At 34.3% G+C, this 15,309-nt stretch overlaps 2 protein-coding genes across 3 annotated transcripts; one reads left to right on the top strand and one right to left on the bottom strand.

The window, feature by feature from the left end:
* The first annotated feature begins 771 nt into the window (after positions 1 to 771).
* Positions 772 to 5,105, top strand: LOC111790302 (protein disulfide isomerase pTAC5, chloroplastic-like). Of its 2 annotated transcripts, XM_087122362.1 has the most exons (7): positions 775 to 1,585; positions 1,670 to 1,827; positions 1,931 to 2,027; positions 2,156 to 2,289; positions 3,063 to 3,178; positions 3,880 to 3,917; positions 4,009 to 5,105. In XM_087122362.1, the coding sequence occupies exons 3-5, from the start codon at positions 1,973 to 1,975 to the stop codon at positions 3,096 to 3,098; spliced, it is 225 nt and encodes a 74-aa protein (XP_086978488.1). In that variant the 5' UTR covers positions 775 to 1,585; positions 1,670 to 1,827; positions 1,931 to 1,972; the 3' UTR covers positions 3,099 to 3,178; positions 3,880 to 3,917; positions 4,009 to 5,105. The 2 variants fall into 2 exon arrangements, with proteins under 2 accessions (XP_086978489.1, XP_086978488.1); XM_087122363.1 differs by lacking the exon at positions 1,670 to 1,827 and having other exon boundaries at positions 772 to 1,585.
* A 536-nt stretch (positions 5,106 to 5,641) lies between these two features.
* Positions 5,642 to 14,229, bottom strand: GR1 (glutathione-disulfide reductase). Its single transcript, XM_023672623.2, has 17 exons — positions 14,040 to 14,229; positions 13,310 to 13,475; positions 13,034 to 13,098; positions 12,878 to 12,947; positions 12,612 to 12,683; positions 11,574 to 11,777; positions 10,376 to 10,449; positions 10,215 to 10,298; positions 9,798 to 9,885; positions 9,618 to 9,699; positions 9,256 to 9,329; positions 8,273 to 8,380; positions 8,070 to 8,134; positions 7,506 to 7,619; positions 6,895 to 6,994; positions 6,648 to 6,701; positions 5,642 to 6,125 (listed from the first exon to the last, which is right to left on the bottom strand). Exons 2-17 carry the CDS (start codon positions 13,448 to 13,450, stop codon positions 6,030 to 6,032), a joined length of 1,491 nt encoding a protein of 496 aa, XP_023528391.1. The 5' UTR covers positions 13,451 to 13,475; positions 14,040 to 14,229; the 3' UTR covers positions 5,642 to 6,029.
* Positions 14,230 to 15,309: the final 1,080 nt, after the last annotated feature.

Genomic DNA, 15,309 nt, shown 5'->3' with positions numbered 1-15,309 from the left:
TTGGATAAGATGTTAGATTTGAGTTGTTACAAATGGTATTAGAGTTTGACACTTAACGGTGTGCCAGCGAGGATAATAGTGCCAGCGAGAACAGTAGTGCCTGAAGGGGGTGGGTTATGTGATCTCACATCGGTTGGGGTGAGGAATAGAGTATTCTTTATAAGGGTGTGAAAACTTCTCTCTAATAGACACGTTTTAGGACACTACGGCTTCAAGGGGGTGGGTTATGTGATCCCACATCGGTGGGGGTGAGGAATAGAGAATTCTTTATAAGGGTGTGAAAACTTTTCTCTAATAGACACGTTTTAATACCGTGAGATTGATGAGATTGATGATGAAGATACGTAAGGCCAAAACGGACAATATCTATTTGCAGACTTAGGTTGTTACACTCTCTTAGTTAATTAATTTTATATTAAAATATTGGGACTTCAAATTGGGTAGACACATGTCAATTACTGCTTGGGATTTTACTATGTAATGTTTTGTTCGGTTTGTTCGGGGTATTTCAATATATAGATTAAATTGTTACATACTAAATCTTTTAAATTAAATTATTACGAATTTGGTAGTATAGAGGTTAAATCCTGTTCATTTAATTAAAGTAAGGTATTAACATTCAATACTTTCATTAATATTTTCAAATGTTGGTTAAATATTGATATGATTATTTATTAATTGAGATGGTTTTTTAATTCATTATTATTATTTTTCAGAAATATCAATTCACATTTATATTTCCGTAAAATTGATAACTCTAAATAGAATAAAAAATGTTTGCTTCACTTTAAAAATAAATAAATAAATAAATAAATAAATAAAAAGATTGGTATTGCTAGGTTCGGCTGATGTCGGGATTTGCCGCCAGTTCTTCACGCAAAACGTGTGATTTTAAATTAGCACTCTCAGACTTTTCCCCCCATTGGAAACATATATACTCGAGAGTCTCTTCGTTCTTTCATTTATCCCCTTCCTTCCACAGTCCTTCCAATTTCTCTGCTACATTTCAACGTTTTCCTCCATTATTCTTCCTCTCAAGATCTCATCATCTAGTTCTCCTTCCAATTTCCTCATCTCTCGCTGTATGAATCACGCTGGCAACGACCGTGAGGAGCTCCTGTGGCTCCAGGAGTAGCAGCGGTGGTTTCATGAAAAGGAACAGTGGATCCGCGAAGAGCAGCGTTGAGCCAGAGAACGCGAGTCGCTTCTGCAGGAAATTGCTGAGGTTAAGCTGCAAATACAAGCGTTAGAACGCCGAAATTCCGTATGAGGAGGGACGTTTCCGTGCCGGAGACTTTTGCGAATATCGCCGGCCTGTTGCATGTCTTGAAGGAGAAGAATCTGATGCTGAGACCGGCGGCTGATGGTGGAGTCACATTTTGTTGGATGAGAGTACTCGTGAAGTGGATGCGGCGATAGAGAAGAAGGAAATTGTTAAGTTTTCCGACGCAAGTAAGACCTAGAAAGAGGTGAAGAATGAGAGAAAGTCCTTGAGCATTGGTTCGGAAGGAGCGGAAGACCTAGTGCCGCAGGTCTGCTCGCAATACGCATTTCTTCTATCAAATATTAGAAGGCGAGTCTTAAGGTCCGTTCTGCTTTTCTTCCTATGATTTTGTCTCTTCGATAGGATTTGATCGAGTTTCTTAACCATATGCAATAACGTTGGTAGATCGAACTTGCTGATAGACGTTGTGCGTCTGAAGCCTACTGCCTGAAAGAATAGTCTTAAAGATGAATATAGTCAATCGAACTCTATGGCAGATGTTGAGATATATGTTTGGTTCTGTGAAATTCAGTTGAATCGAGTCTCTATCTTGAGCACTTTTGGTATTGTCTTCCTGCTTTTAGCTATTTGCGATGCTTTAATTTCTTTTATTACGAATCACTGAAGAACATGCTTCTGTATTGTTTTTCCTCTATAAAATGCCAGGAAGCATTGCGTAGGCTAGGATTTTACTCCGGTGAAGAATACATGGAATTTTCTAGTTTCTGCAGTGGACCTGAGCGTGCTGTTAAAGACTTGGCAGGTAAGATTATTCTGGAGTTGGTAGTAGTCTATCATTCTTTACTAATTCAATAGGATTTCTACAGGTTTAGTCCATATTCTTTCAATCCGTGACACTACATAGTATACACACATATTTTTATTTGACAGGCCGCCTCAGGCTTCCGCGAAGAGGTATAATGACTGCAGAACTCCTTGGAATTTTATATGAGGAGAAACGAACTGAGAGTCCTGGATCAGATGCCAAAACAGATGAAAAAGGGAATATTCCAACCGATCAGAAAGTATGTTTTATAACTTTTTTTTTTCCATATATCTAATGTTGAATCAGAATTAGGTGACAGATCTCCTTGGAGTTCTCTCTTTGTATGTCTTTCTGGTTGATCGAAGTATCTGGTATTTGATGTTTTCTGTTCATATGCTCAATGGCAACTGTCTGTCTTTGTACGATTTAGTTGAAGAATACATTTGATACTTTGCCAAAGCAATGTGTTGCATAGGAACATTCCAACATATTTTTCACTTGCGAGTTTCTATAGAGTCCAGAAGGTGCAGTGCCTTCTTCATATATGCATATGTAGATATATACATACATATATATATATATATATATATATATATATATATATATATATATATATATGTATGTATGTATGGATTTTATGTAATACTAAGAAAAAAATGAAAGAATACTAGCCTACAAGAAGTGCCTGCTCCATTGTGATACAAATAAAATTTCAAATCTCACTCTTCTCGAATTCCATTGAGTAAAGAACTGATCTCGTCTTGCATAAGCATATGGCATTCGGCGTTTAAGCAATAGTTGCAAAGTTTTTAAGTACCATCTCTCACAGAATTTGATGTTAATCATCTTGTACGTATTGCTTTGTCAGTTTTACATTCAATAAACTTGTATGCAATTTTTTCCCTCATCTGGTCTCTTAAATTTTTTCCCTCATCTGTTTTGTCCGACACTGAATATTAAATGTTTGCACTCTGAATATTGTTCTTCTCTTCCCTCCTTTTTTTGTTGTTAATTTAATAACTGAAATACCAGAGATTCAGAAGAAGTTACTGCAAGTTTTTCTCATAGGAAGGAACTGATGGGAAGACCCCGCACGACTTCACAGTAAACATGTAGATGTTGTGGGGAGGGTCGTCTGTTATGCACAGGTACATGACTATTCGATCATATGTTTAAAGTGCATTCTTTTTTCTTTTTTTTAGTAACGAGGATTGAATTATCCAACGCTCTAATTCATAGTCTAAGAAAGTCTTGGAATTATTTGTCAAATTTCCAAAAGGAATTCAACACAATACCTTAAAATTCAAAAGTTCTACCGGCAGTATCCATTGGAATTTTTGTTATAACAATTGAATAAGTTACTAAAAAGAGGTATACAATCGAAAAAAATAACATTTTTAACTTTTAGCTTTTTTAACCCTGACTAAGATATGTCATCGACTTAGACTTGGAGATGGGTGACTTGAATCCCCTGCTTGATTGAAGCTTAAAAAAAAAAAAAAAAGAAAGAAGAAGAAGAAAAGAAAAAGTGAATGCTCTTGAAGTTCTACTCTTTTGTGAGTGAGTCCCACGTTTGTTAATTTAGGGGAAGATCATGAGTTCATAGGTGAGGAGTACTATTTCCATTGGTATGAGGTTTTTTTGGGAAATCCCAAAGCAAAGCCACGAGAGCTTATGCTCAAAGTGCACAGTATCAGAGTACTATCTCCATTGGTACAAGGTTTTTTTGGAAAATCTCAAAGCAAAACCACGAGAGCTTATCTTCAAAGTGCACAATATCATACAATTGTGGAGAGTCATGATTCCTAACACATTCATCTTGAGAAATCAACCAGTTTTATTTTTTCAGGATGCGACCGAACCGGTGAGCCAAAGATTGAACCACAGGTGAAATCACTCATGAACCCAATTGTATTTCCTTCGAGTTTTCTGTGGTAATTTTATGTAAAAAGAGAATTGTTTCGATTGTATGGTGCAGTTTCTGTGGACGAAGGAACAAAATGTCCATACTGCGATGGCCTTGGTTTTGCGGTACGAACGTGACGTGTAGAGGTAAGTAAATGATTGCTTGGTTATTGTTCCTTATTAAGCACTTTTTCTAGTTCTTTATACCTCGATCGATTCTGTGTTTTGTTATACGCCTTTTTTCAATTTTAACGTTCTAGATCGTCTTTTAAAAAAATCATATTTATCAAATATACCTAGACACTAAATTAAAAACTGACTTATTGGGTACAAATTGAAAATTTAAGAGAAGTGTAGATATTTTTAAGCTAGACACAAACCCCAAACTTTAGAAATTTACACATGTTATACAGCCATAATTTAATCAAGATTTAAAAACTTAATAGAAAAAAGAATCAAATTTATCAAATACCTAGACACTAAATTAAAAACTGACTTATTAGGTACAAATTGAAAATTTAAGAGCCAGTGTAGATATTATTAAGCTAGACACAAACCCCAAACTTTAGAAATTAAACATGTTATACAGCCATAATTTAATCAAGATTTAAAAACTTAATATAAGACGCAGTGTAATTTTTAGTTTTTGGTTAAGTTGGACGCTCAAGGTGCCCACCAGTTTCTGGTTAAGTCAACTGGCCATCACAAGTTAGAAGCCAATTAGGAAACCGACAAATTTCTATTAATCTATCTTGGATAATTTTGTTGAGTTAAATTACATGTTTTATTTTTATTTTTATAGATATCTACGATCTTTTAAACTTTTTAAAACATCTAAGAAGCATCTAGATTTTTAAACTTATTATTAATAAATTCTTAACCTATGAAAAAAGTTTCAACTTCATGTCTAAACTACAAATTCAAAAAAATATCATCCAACATAAAATTAAAAAGAAAAGAAAAGACATTTTTTAAAATTGATTTTATTAAACTCAAAATGTAATAACTTGTAAAACTAAAATAATAGATTTAAACTAGACAGATATACAATATTAGAAGGTTTGGAATAAAAAAAAGGTCTAATTATTTCAGAATAACCAAAACCTAACTGAAAAAATTTGAGTTCAAGAGGAAAGTTCTCACTCGTTGGCTTTAATTCCTGTATCATCCATCAATCTAAAGGTTGGTAAAATACCATTGGTATTAAAACCAAAATATCATATTTTCAAGGAGTATTTCATGATAATCAAATTTTTTGTAAACCTTTTATTTACTATTTACCAAAGCTTTTGATATGTTTTCAGTATGAAAAGTACAAAGCTTTTGTTAAATAATCGGCATCAACGAGGCATAGAAACAAAATATTTAAAAATTTGAGAACAGAAATATGAAAGCTGAAGTTCCTTTCGATAATATTCTTTTTGTCTTTCGTTTTCTATTTTAAGGACAAAAAACATATTTAACTATTTAATAATCTATTTTAGAAAAAAAGAACAGGAAAGTATAACATAGAAACGATATATTTTCTTTTTTCTTGGAAATATATATTTGTTTAATAACTTCTTTTGAGAAGTTCAAAGATGAAAGAAACTTAAAAAGTGCAATATATATATAAGAAAATCTAATATATCTGCCCTTTTGATTCCTACGGCAAAAGAAAAGGGCAGTCAATTTTTCGTTATTTTATTATCTTCGGAAAAGGGCTATTAAGTGAAAAAAAAGAAAATCATCACAACAAAAATTTTAAAAGAACAAGCAAAACTACCTAGAGTCCACAAGGAGATTTCTAGAACCCATTTGACACCGAACAATAGAAAATAATCCAGGTAAAAATTACACAACTAAACGAAAAACATTACCCACTCAGTTCAGTAAAACCCCCATCATCATGAATACCCCCAGGCCCATTCACACACTCTGACCTAGCGAACTTCTTATTCCGACCCCCCAAGAAAAAGAAAAAAAAAAAAAGTGGATTTTCACTTTTTTTATTTCATTTACCTTTTTGTAAACTAAGAAACAAAACCAGAAACATATCTTACTTACCATCGAGATGTGCCATCTTCCAACTGTGCTCCTGTAAGGAGTGTGGGTTTACAGGTTTGTTTTCAATTTGCTACCCACTTCAATTTTCCTACTTATAGTTCGCATCGTCACGAACTCCTCTGCTGCAGATGGGTGTATTCCAACCTGTTTCAATTTTCGAAGTTATAAAAATGAGTTTGAAATAATTTCTAGGATTCTAAGACACTTAAAAACGGGACTTGAGAATGCTTCTACGCGTGCATAATTAAGAACTAAGTTTGAAATGACTCTTCAAATACCTAAAAAAGAAAAAAAAAATTGACTTCGAGAACATCGGTGAAAATAAATTTAATTCACTTGAAATGTAAGCTTATTTCAAAATCACTAATGCTTTTTCCAAAATTTCAAAATGAGCCGGTAAAAACAAGTTTAGAGGCAGTTGAAATGATTTTTCAAATGCTTAGAAAGAAACCACCGCTGACCCTGCTGCTACTTCACTTCCAACTCGACTAACCAAGGGACCTCTCCACTCCCCCCGTCGGCAAATAAGAGCAAACAAGATCAGAATTGAAACAAACAACCATATTCTTCGAATTATAATATTAAAGTTTGCTTGAATGATCATGAATTTCTTAGTATTTTAAAAGTAATATTCTACAAGGGCAAAGGAAATGGATGGAAACTTACAGTGCTGTCAAACTGTTGTTTGGTTGCTCCACATTTCAGAGCGACAGCAATTCCCTGAAAACGTTGAAAATCAACTTCAAAATTACAATGAGTCATATTATGGAATGGAAAAAAAGGATCCGCAGTGCCTGGCCAGGTTTCACTTGTTTGGTCCATTTTAAAAGGAAAAAATAAAAGAAAATTAAATACTAGAATAATAGAATGTAGCAAATAAAACCATATTTTCTAAACAAAATATAAAACGCACCTGCATAATTTCAGGAGCATCTGGTCCACACATCGATGCGCCAATGACCTTTTGTGTGTTACCATCAACCACAAGCTTCATCACTGTCTTCTCTTGTCGACTGTAACACCATCAGATAAGTGATGTACTTACAATAACCAATTTTGTAGACAAAACAAGAAATTGCAACTAAATAAAAAATATATTTTAAAAAACGCCATTTACAAAAAAAAAAAAAAACCCACATCGGGGAGCTCAGAGTAACAGCTACAAGTGATTCGGTTCCAATTAGGGTTTGAGTAAATCAAAATGCCACTTCCTGAATGGCAAATGGAAATTCTTTTCATAAAAAGAGTAATAATGTTAAAACTAGACTACATAATTGATTTGCATTAATATTTTGGTATCGTTCTTTTTATAGTTTTTCTTGTACTAATTAACTCAAGTTCGTTGGGAATTTACATTGGTATCCTAAGAAATTTAGGCCTTAAAACACATTTTCCTGGCTATCCTATACATTAAGAGATGAAAAGGTTTTAGTCAGTCAAATCCCACCCATAGTCACCGTACATTAATGAAGCATGGTAATATTATGATTTATTCAAGTTTTGATTTAAATTTGTTCGACGTACCCAGAGATTGTATTCTTCATTGGATTGAAGGAAGATGTGTACACAAGAATATCACCCTTTGCTTTCTCTACAGCTTCTTCTTCACTTAGGCCCACAACTGAGAGAGGAGGTATGCTGCAAATTAGGCAGAACAAATTGTATTATATATCTATTTAATGGATAAGAGAATGTTCTCTCTGAAAAAGTGTAATAGAAGCATATGCAACAGAATAATGCGTATTTAGAGATCTAATAATAGATAAATTTACTCAAAAAGTAACAGAAACAAAAGTCTAAATGGACACAATGATATCCTGTAGAATCCCACGTTGGTTGGGGAAGGGGAAAAGAACGAAGCATTCTTTATAAGGTGTAAAAACCTCTCCCTAGTAGAAGCATTTTAAAATTCTTGAGGGAAAGCCAGAAAGGGAAAGCCCAAAGAAGACAATATCGGCTAGCGGTGAACATACTATTTTCCTCGAGAAGGTGGATATATGGGCACCATAATCCTCAATTTGCATGCAAAATACATGAATTAATGGAAAAGAAATAATGAAAATCTATTAAAAGAGAATAATTTCTTACCAGAATACAGCATAGGGTACATAATTGTAATCTGGTTTCGTAGGTTCACCACCAAAAACAGTGTTCTGCAAATAAATAGGAAAAATAAAATAAAATAAAATAAACGATGTTGCATCAAAATTAGGACTAATATTTGAAATATTAATGGGAAAAAAGCAGTGGTTTAATAGATAAGTATTGAAAGAAAATAAAAGAATACATACTGCAAAGTATGATCCCTCCATTAAAGCCACAGGCGTAAGATTCATTCGGTTAGTAACATCTCCAACAGCCCATATACTAGGTACAGTTGTGCGTGAATAATCATCAACCTGAACAATAGAATCTTTGAAACTTCATTTGCCTCTTAAGAACAACAGAATCAAGACAAAGAAATCCCTTATAATGGCACAATAAGTGAGTAAAAAAGGTTAGTCCCGCTCAACACTATACTGTGCATCCGATGGAGAAAGCTGACGGCACACCAAATGAGTAAAAAGGGGCAAACCCGCTCAGGATAATTACTGTTAAGAAAGAATCTGATCCCCATGTTTTCCCCTGTAAAGCCATCTACTCAAATCCTGACCTGTAGGCACTAACTAAATACGGTTCAATCCATTATGTACCATTTTCATTTTAAGAGAGGTAGTTTAGATGGGCTAAATGAAAATTTCCTTTTCAAAAACCATCAAAACTGGCTAAAGCAACTTGGTCGAGGAAAGTAGCTAGTTCCAATTCTTTTCGACTCAAAGCCCCAATTTGCACAAATTAGTGATGAGCACCACAGCAGATTAGCCGACAAGTACATCTGGTATGCTAGCAGATATAAATGTCATAACTCATATTGCACCTTTCTTATTTTACCTAATTACATCTTTTCAAGCCTTATAGTAGAACTCAACACTCTTTCCTCAAAATATTTCTAGGTCAACATCCCGGGTGAGCGGTAACCTACAAATGAAAGCCTAGCTGGCCCACACAAATAGCATAGAGAAGAATAAACACATTCAGATCTTTTAAGGCGACAATTAGATGGCAACGTGAAACACAGAACCAAAAAGGAAAAAATAAAAAGGAAAGCCAAAAACAAAACGAGGGAACCAAAAAAAGACTAATAAGACCTATAAACCCTAGACCCCTTGTACCAAAAAACCAGAGGCCGTTGAAAACAAAAGGCAATAATCGAAAAGGCAAGATAAATAGTCACCTTCACAGCACCATGTTTATCAACTTCGACACCAACTGCTTTCAAATTTAATCTTTTTGAATTAGGAGCACGACCTGTAACAAACATGTCACTTAATCAATGTAACATGCAAATAACCATTGAGAGAACCACCAAATATAAAAAAGCACTCTACAACCAGAAATTAACATCAGTACTGTTGATCTCGTCCTATAGTTCCAAACAACAAACTAGCAGACTAAATTCTGTTACTCTTTCCCTTGCTGGTTCTATATAAACTGCATACTTCTTTTCATAAAATAAGCATTCTTCACTACCTAGAGGAAAATACAAATAACTGCAATACTTCTTCAAGGGGCCATTACAAATGCAGAGATAATTACCAGTCGCAAACAACACAGCATCTGCCAAGAACTCCTCACCATGATCTGTGATAACTTTTATGCCGTTATCTGTTTTTATCAACTGAGTTTATAGAAAATTGGGACCAGTATTATCGTGTTAACTCCATAGAAAGGAAATATTTAAAATAGGCCAAAAGAGGGAGAAATAATGGAAAGTACTTCAGTCAAATTTGTTGTTGGGTGCAAAGTAATTCCTCTGCCCTCCAAGTTCCTTGCAACCACCGATCTCATTTCATCATCAAAACCTCTGAAATATAACGTTTTTAGTCATAGCATCCAAGATCATTAGTATAAAATAATGACACCAGCAAATAGCGATTAATGATATTAGTTTGCATAAACACACACTGATTATATTTTTACATCTTTTATTTCCTGTTAATTTTTGTTTTGGGCCCATGTTTGAATGTCTTCATCAATAAATGGTTCAGAAGGGCAAAGGGGCAACGCCTATTAGAGTTGAAGATATCAGCACCACATCATACAGTTTCTTTAATCTGTATCTGAGTATCAGGCAGTTCGATCCTTCAAAAATCATTGAAAGTATAAAAGGACGTAAGATAAGATATATTATACCTTAGTGGAAGTTCCCTTCTGAAACATAGGTCAACTTTAGCACCCATCCCATTCCAGATTGAAGCAAATTCAACAGCAATGTACCTAATAACAGAAAAGAAGTTATGAACCTCAATCAAAATGCACAAAGCAGATGTACTAATAAAAAAGAGAGAACGCACCCTCCTCCAAGCACCACGACACGCTTAGGAAACTCCTCCAAACTCAAAGCCTCATCAGATGTTATTCCCAATTCCTAGAGATTGCAAAAGTAAAGTAAGAGAAAAATATTAAAACATATGATTGGGCTCCAGAATTGCAACGGAATAACCAAAAGTTCTCCAATAGCAAGCCAAACAAAATTTACCAGACAAAAAAAAAAAAAAAAAAAAAAAAAAAAACTGCATCAAGTGTTCAAACACTTGACATGCTAAAGCAAAAACAACCAACATTCATGTCAATAAAATGTTCACACAATGGTCTAAGTTCTCAAAATTACAAACAGAAAAAATTTAGTAATAAAAAATAAAACTAAACGTGAGGGATTAATGACAAAGAAAAGGAATAAAATTAAATTGTATATCCATATCCGAAGCTCCTCAATTGACAGCACAGACTAATCTGCATCCATATTACCCCGGGCCATTCTTTTAGGGGAAAGTTTTTGAGAACTTCAAGACGAAAATCAGCCAGAAGAATATCAAAAGTGGCACAAACTTCCTCAATTAGCATTGCGATCCATGTTTATGAACAATTGGGGACACTGATAGCATACTTCATAACCTAGAACCATAGTCATATGAACATAATAGTTTCTAACTAAATCTCTAAGGCACTTTACTGATTCAATGCTTCACCACTTTAAATCACTGTTTATGTGTGCAAGTTTCTAGATCAGCATGAACAATAACTTAACAACACCCATAAGACTTTCAGTGTGTAATGTACATGATAATACAAGGCGGCTCAGCATGGATCAAAGCCGTATCAGAAACGATTCACATCTTATATTCCTCTTTTATCTCCAATTGAACAATAGGAAATAGACAACAATGAAACTAATATAAAATTTGTGGAAAAAATGGTCAACAAAAATAAAATAAAATAAACAAACAGAATTTTAGGTCTCCAAAGGAAATAACACTTCTAATAATGAAAATATTGCTTTTGAAAAAAATATTGACAAAGAATTTTAACTTACACAAAATTGATATCAAATTCAGAATATATATGTGTGCATGTAATTACTTCAGAAGCATTTGAAATAATAATTGGCAAATTTCTCAACAGAAACAGTGGATGGAATCAGATACTTATCATTCAAAGTTGGCAATAAGTAATTTTGGTCAACAGAGAGAGAAAGTAAGAGCAGACTGCTACCTTCCCAGGAATATCAGGAATGACAGCTCTACTGCCGGTTGCAATCAGAATGTGCTTTGCAGAATAGCATATTTTGGTACCGTCAAGTTGTGTCACCTCAACTTCATGTGGACCAACAATCTTTCCCTCTCCTTCATACATTTTTACTCCCGAATTAGTCAGTAAACGCTTGTAAATTCCATTTAATCGGACTATCTCATCTGTCTACATTTCAAAAGTTAAAAGAAGTACATGTCTCCATATTAGACAAGAAAAACCAATATATAAAAATAAAAAAATAAAAAATAAAAAATTGAGGACATAATTTCAATTCCTTACTAATTACTGGAAGTATTACTACCGAGAGCAACAATATGCGTTCAAATAAGTGATAAGAACAGATACTCCTGATCTTAGCCAATAGGCTGAGAATGGCATGTGTACCAGAAGAAATGATACATTGGTCATAACTCAGAATTGTATCTAAAACAACTAAGAGATTCATACATCTGGAAACATAATTTCTCAAGTTCAGACTTCCAGCATTTAACATGACAATTTGGATCACTTGTTTCATTGGGGAAACATAGGCCACCATTATGCTTTGTCTATGAAGACCAAATGCGTAACTCCCAGTTTTGCACGTTATATTAACAGTTTTTTTTCTAATCACTAACCAATATGCTTCAGAAAGGAAAAATCTAACAAAAAATCTAATGAGCGGTGTAAAAACTAGAGACATGTAATTTACAGAAGGATCAAGTCAGGAGCTATAATTACTTTTCTTGAACTGAGGAGGATTAACTACCCATCTTTGCATCAGGCTTCTACTACGGTGTATTATCGGTTAAATCATGGAAAGAACTTAAACTTTAAAAGCAAACATTTATTGAGTTCTTGCAACCTTCGGAAAACCACATAGACCAGATCTTTATGTAAATATACCCAACAAATCTTAATCAAAATGAATTATGTACTTCATTGAAAAAACAAGCTCTATAAAGTCTGTTTTGAAATTGTTAGAAATCACGTGCAAAACATTAAGCGTAAGAAACATACCTTCTTTTGTAAAAGTTTCTTCCAATCAAAATCCACTTTCTCATTCACATCCCAACCAAAACTTCGAGCATCCTACACAAACAACACATGCTTTATTCATAAAATTCATGCCCACAGAATGAAATTAGTTTTTTCTTAATATGAAATATGACTGTACGGTGCATTTAAAGTAATTTTAAGAAAACTAGAGTTGACTGTGTCTAACAAAAACTAGTGAACACTGTTGCATTTAGTAGAAATAAAAGTTCTAAAAATTACATTCTAACCTGAAGCTCAGGACCAAATGTTGCTCCGTACACCAGAATCTTTTTGGGAACACAGCCACGAATGACACACCTAAATTGCCAAATGAGATAAAACATGATAAAGAATTTTGTGTGAACAATAAAAATCTTTTTCGAGGGCTTGGAAGGACAACATACGTTCCACCAATTCCTCCAATTACTTCAGAGCTGATTGGATCGAATGGGAGTTCACAGATGCCAACCTTCCAACATATTTTCACACGTAGTTAGCAAATGTTTACCAGACAATTCTTCGGAAAGAGATACCAAATGAGAATAACAGTCGACAAAAAAAGGCATATAAAATCTTTACGGAATCAATAGTAAAATCTGCACAAATGACTATAAACGAATCATCAATATAAACACGAAATTAAACTTATGCACTTGTCAGAATAAGTCCATATATGAAACCTTCGCTCCATGACTAGCTGAAAATCTACTTGCACGAACGCCACCACTTCCTGCTCCAATAACGAATAAATCAAAGTCGTAGTGTTCCTCCGCCTCAGCCTGATGGCTCAGTTCTCCACCTATGAGCATCTTCCTCGACATGGCTGCCGAATATTTTGAGCTAAGTCTGCGGTAAACAGAAAATCACGAAATAGACGAACAACAACCAATGAAACGATAGAGCTTAATGCGTTAAGCTGCAAGAAACTCGCAAACGATGATAAACAGAGGAACCGATAGGAAATACAGAACATATGCCTTCAAATAAAGACGTATTGACTTGTTAAAAGAGAAACAAAAGTCAAACTGAAATTGCTAATCTGCCGCCGCCACAGGATGAAAAGTGCATTACAAAAATCAACAGTCAACTTCGCAGATGCGAATAGAAACAGAAGAAGACGAAACAAAGAAACTCGCGAATCTTCGCTCATCCAGACGCTACAAAAACACAAGAACAGTCTAACAACGCATCAAACATTCAAACTCCTTGGTTCAACAGCCAATCTCTCTTGCCTCGATCATAAAACCTTCGATATATTTAAAAAAAATCAAACAAAAATCACTGGCACTCACTTCTAAGTTAAAACAAAAAAAAGTAAGAGAAAAGCTCCACGGACATGTGTCTATTATTTTCCTTTTCCATTTCCATCATCTTCTAAGCAACCAAACAGAAAATAGGCACAGAATCTACCTTTGAGAAGCTGATGGCTGCAAGAGGAGAAACTCTAGGGCTTTCAACAGAGAAGAGAGGAATCGCGATCACTCGAAAGCCGAACGATGATGGCTGTATTTATATGTACCGAGCTGTGACCAAGTGAGAGCGATGGAGACCGCGAAATGCTTTTAGTTTCCGTATCCCCGGCGATCCCGAACGCTTCGATTATTTTATTTCATTTTATTTTTCTTACATTTTTCGAAATTAGACGATGACGTGGCGCCATTTTAGCTCACCGTTTCTCGCGCCACAATCCAGTAATTTTGTACACATCACAATTCCCAACTTTAATGGTAGAGGGTTATATTTCAGATTATTTTAAGAAAATTCAACGTAATCAATAATTTAAATTTTATACTTTATCTTACAAATATTCTTAAATTTAAAAAAATTTAATTAATACGTTTCAAAAGTTAAAAAAAAAACATAAAATTTTAAAAGTAAAATTAGTACTCTTTGCTCATATAAAATTGTTTAAAAATATAGGCATTTAAACTTTTTAATATTATTTTTTTAAAAATTTAATTAATACCTTTCAAAAATTAAAAAAAAAAAAGCATAAAATTTTAAACGTAAAATTAATACTCTGCGCTCATATAAAATTGTTTAAAAATATTGGCACTTAAACTTTTTAATATTATTTTAAAAAATTTAGGAATATATATATATTTTTTAAATTTTGGATTTGAGAGGCTACAACCCACCACCCCTCCCTATAGACGTTGAGGTACACACTGACCTACTTAGACTTCAAAGAAACCGATACAAAAATCAGGATCACTCTACAAAGCTATGAGACCTACGCGCTAGCCAACTGCTCCACCACCCCCTATTGATGTAAGTCTTGAGGTCACGTTGACATACTTGGACCTCAAAAAAACCAATGAAAAAAATAATTGGGGTGGGAGAGGCTTGAACTCTTGATCACTCTACAAAGCTATGAGACCTACATGCTAGCCAACTAAACCACCACCCCCTACTAATATAGGCCTTGAGGTACATGCTGACATACTTGGACCTCAAAGAAACCAATGAAAAAATTAATTGGGGTGAGAGAGGCTTAAACTCTCGGAAAGATAACTCTACAAGGCTATGAGACCTATGCACTAGCCAACCAGGCCACCACCCCTTGTTGATATAAGCCTTGAGGTACATGTTGACCTACATGGACCTCAAAGAAACCAATGAAAAAAATAATTGGGGTGAGAGAGGTTTGAACTCTCGAACTCAAGATCACTCTACAAAG

This window comes from Cucurbita pepo, chromosome 3 (assembly GCF_057944985.1).
Source record: "Cucurbita pepo subsp. pepo isolate OVF chromosome 3, ASM5794498v1, whole genome shotgun sequence".
Taxonomy (NCBI): domain Eukaryota; kingdom Viridiplantae; phylum Streptophyta; class Magnoliopsida; order Cucurbitales; family Cucurbitaceae; genus Cucurbita; species Cucurbita pepo.
Note: the sequence above shows the minus strand (reverse complement) of the source record. Positions and strands in the feature narration are given on the sequence as shown.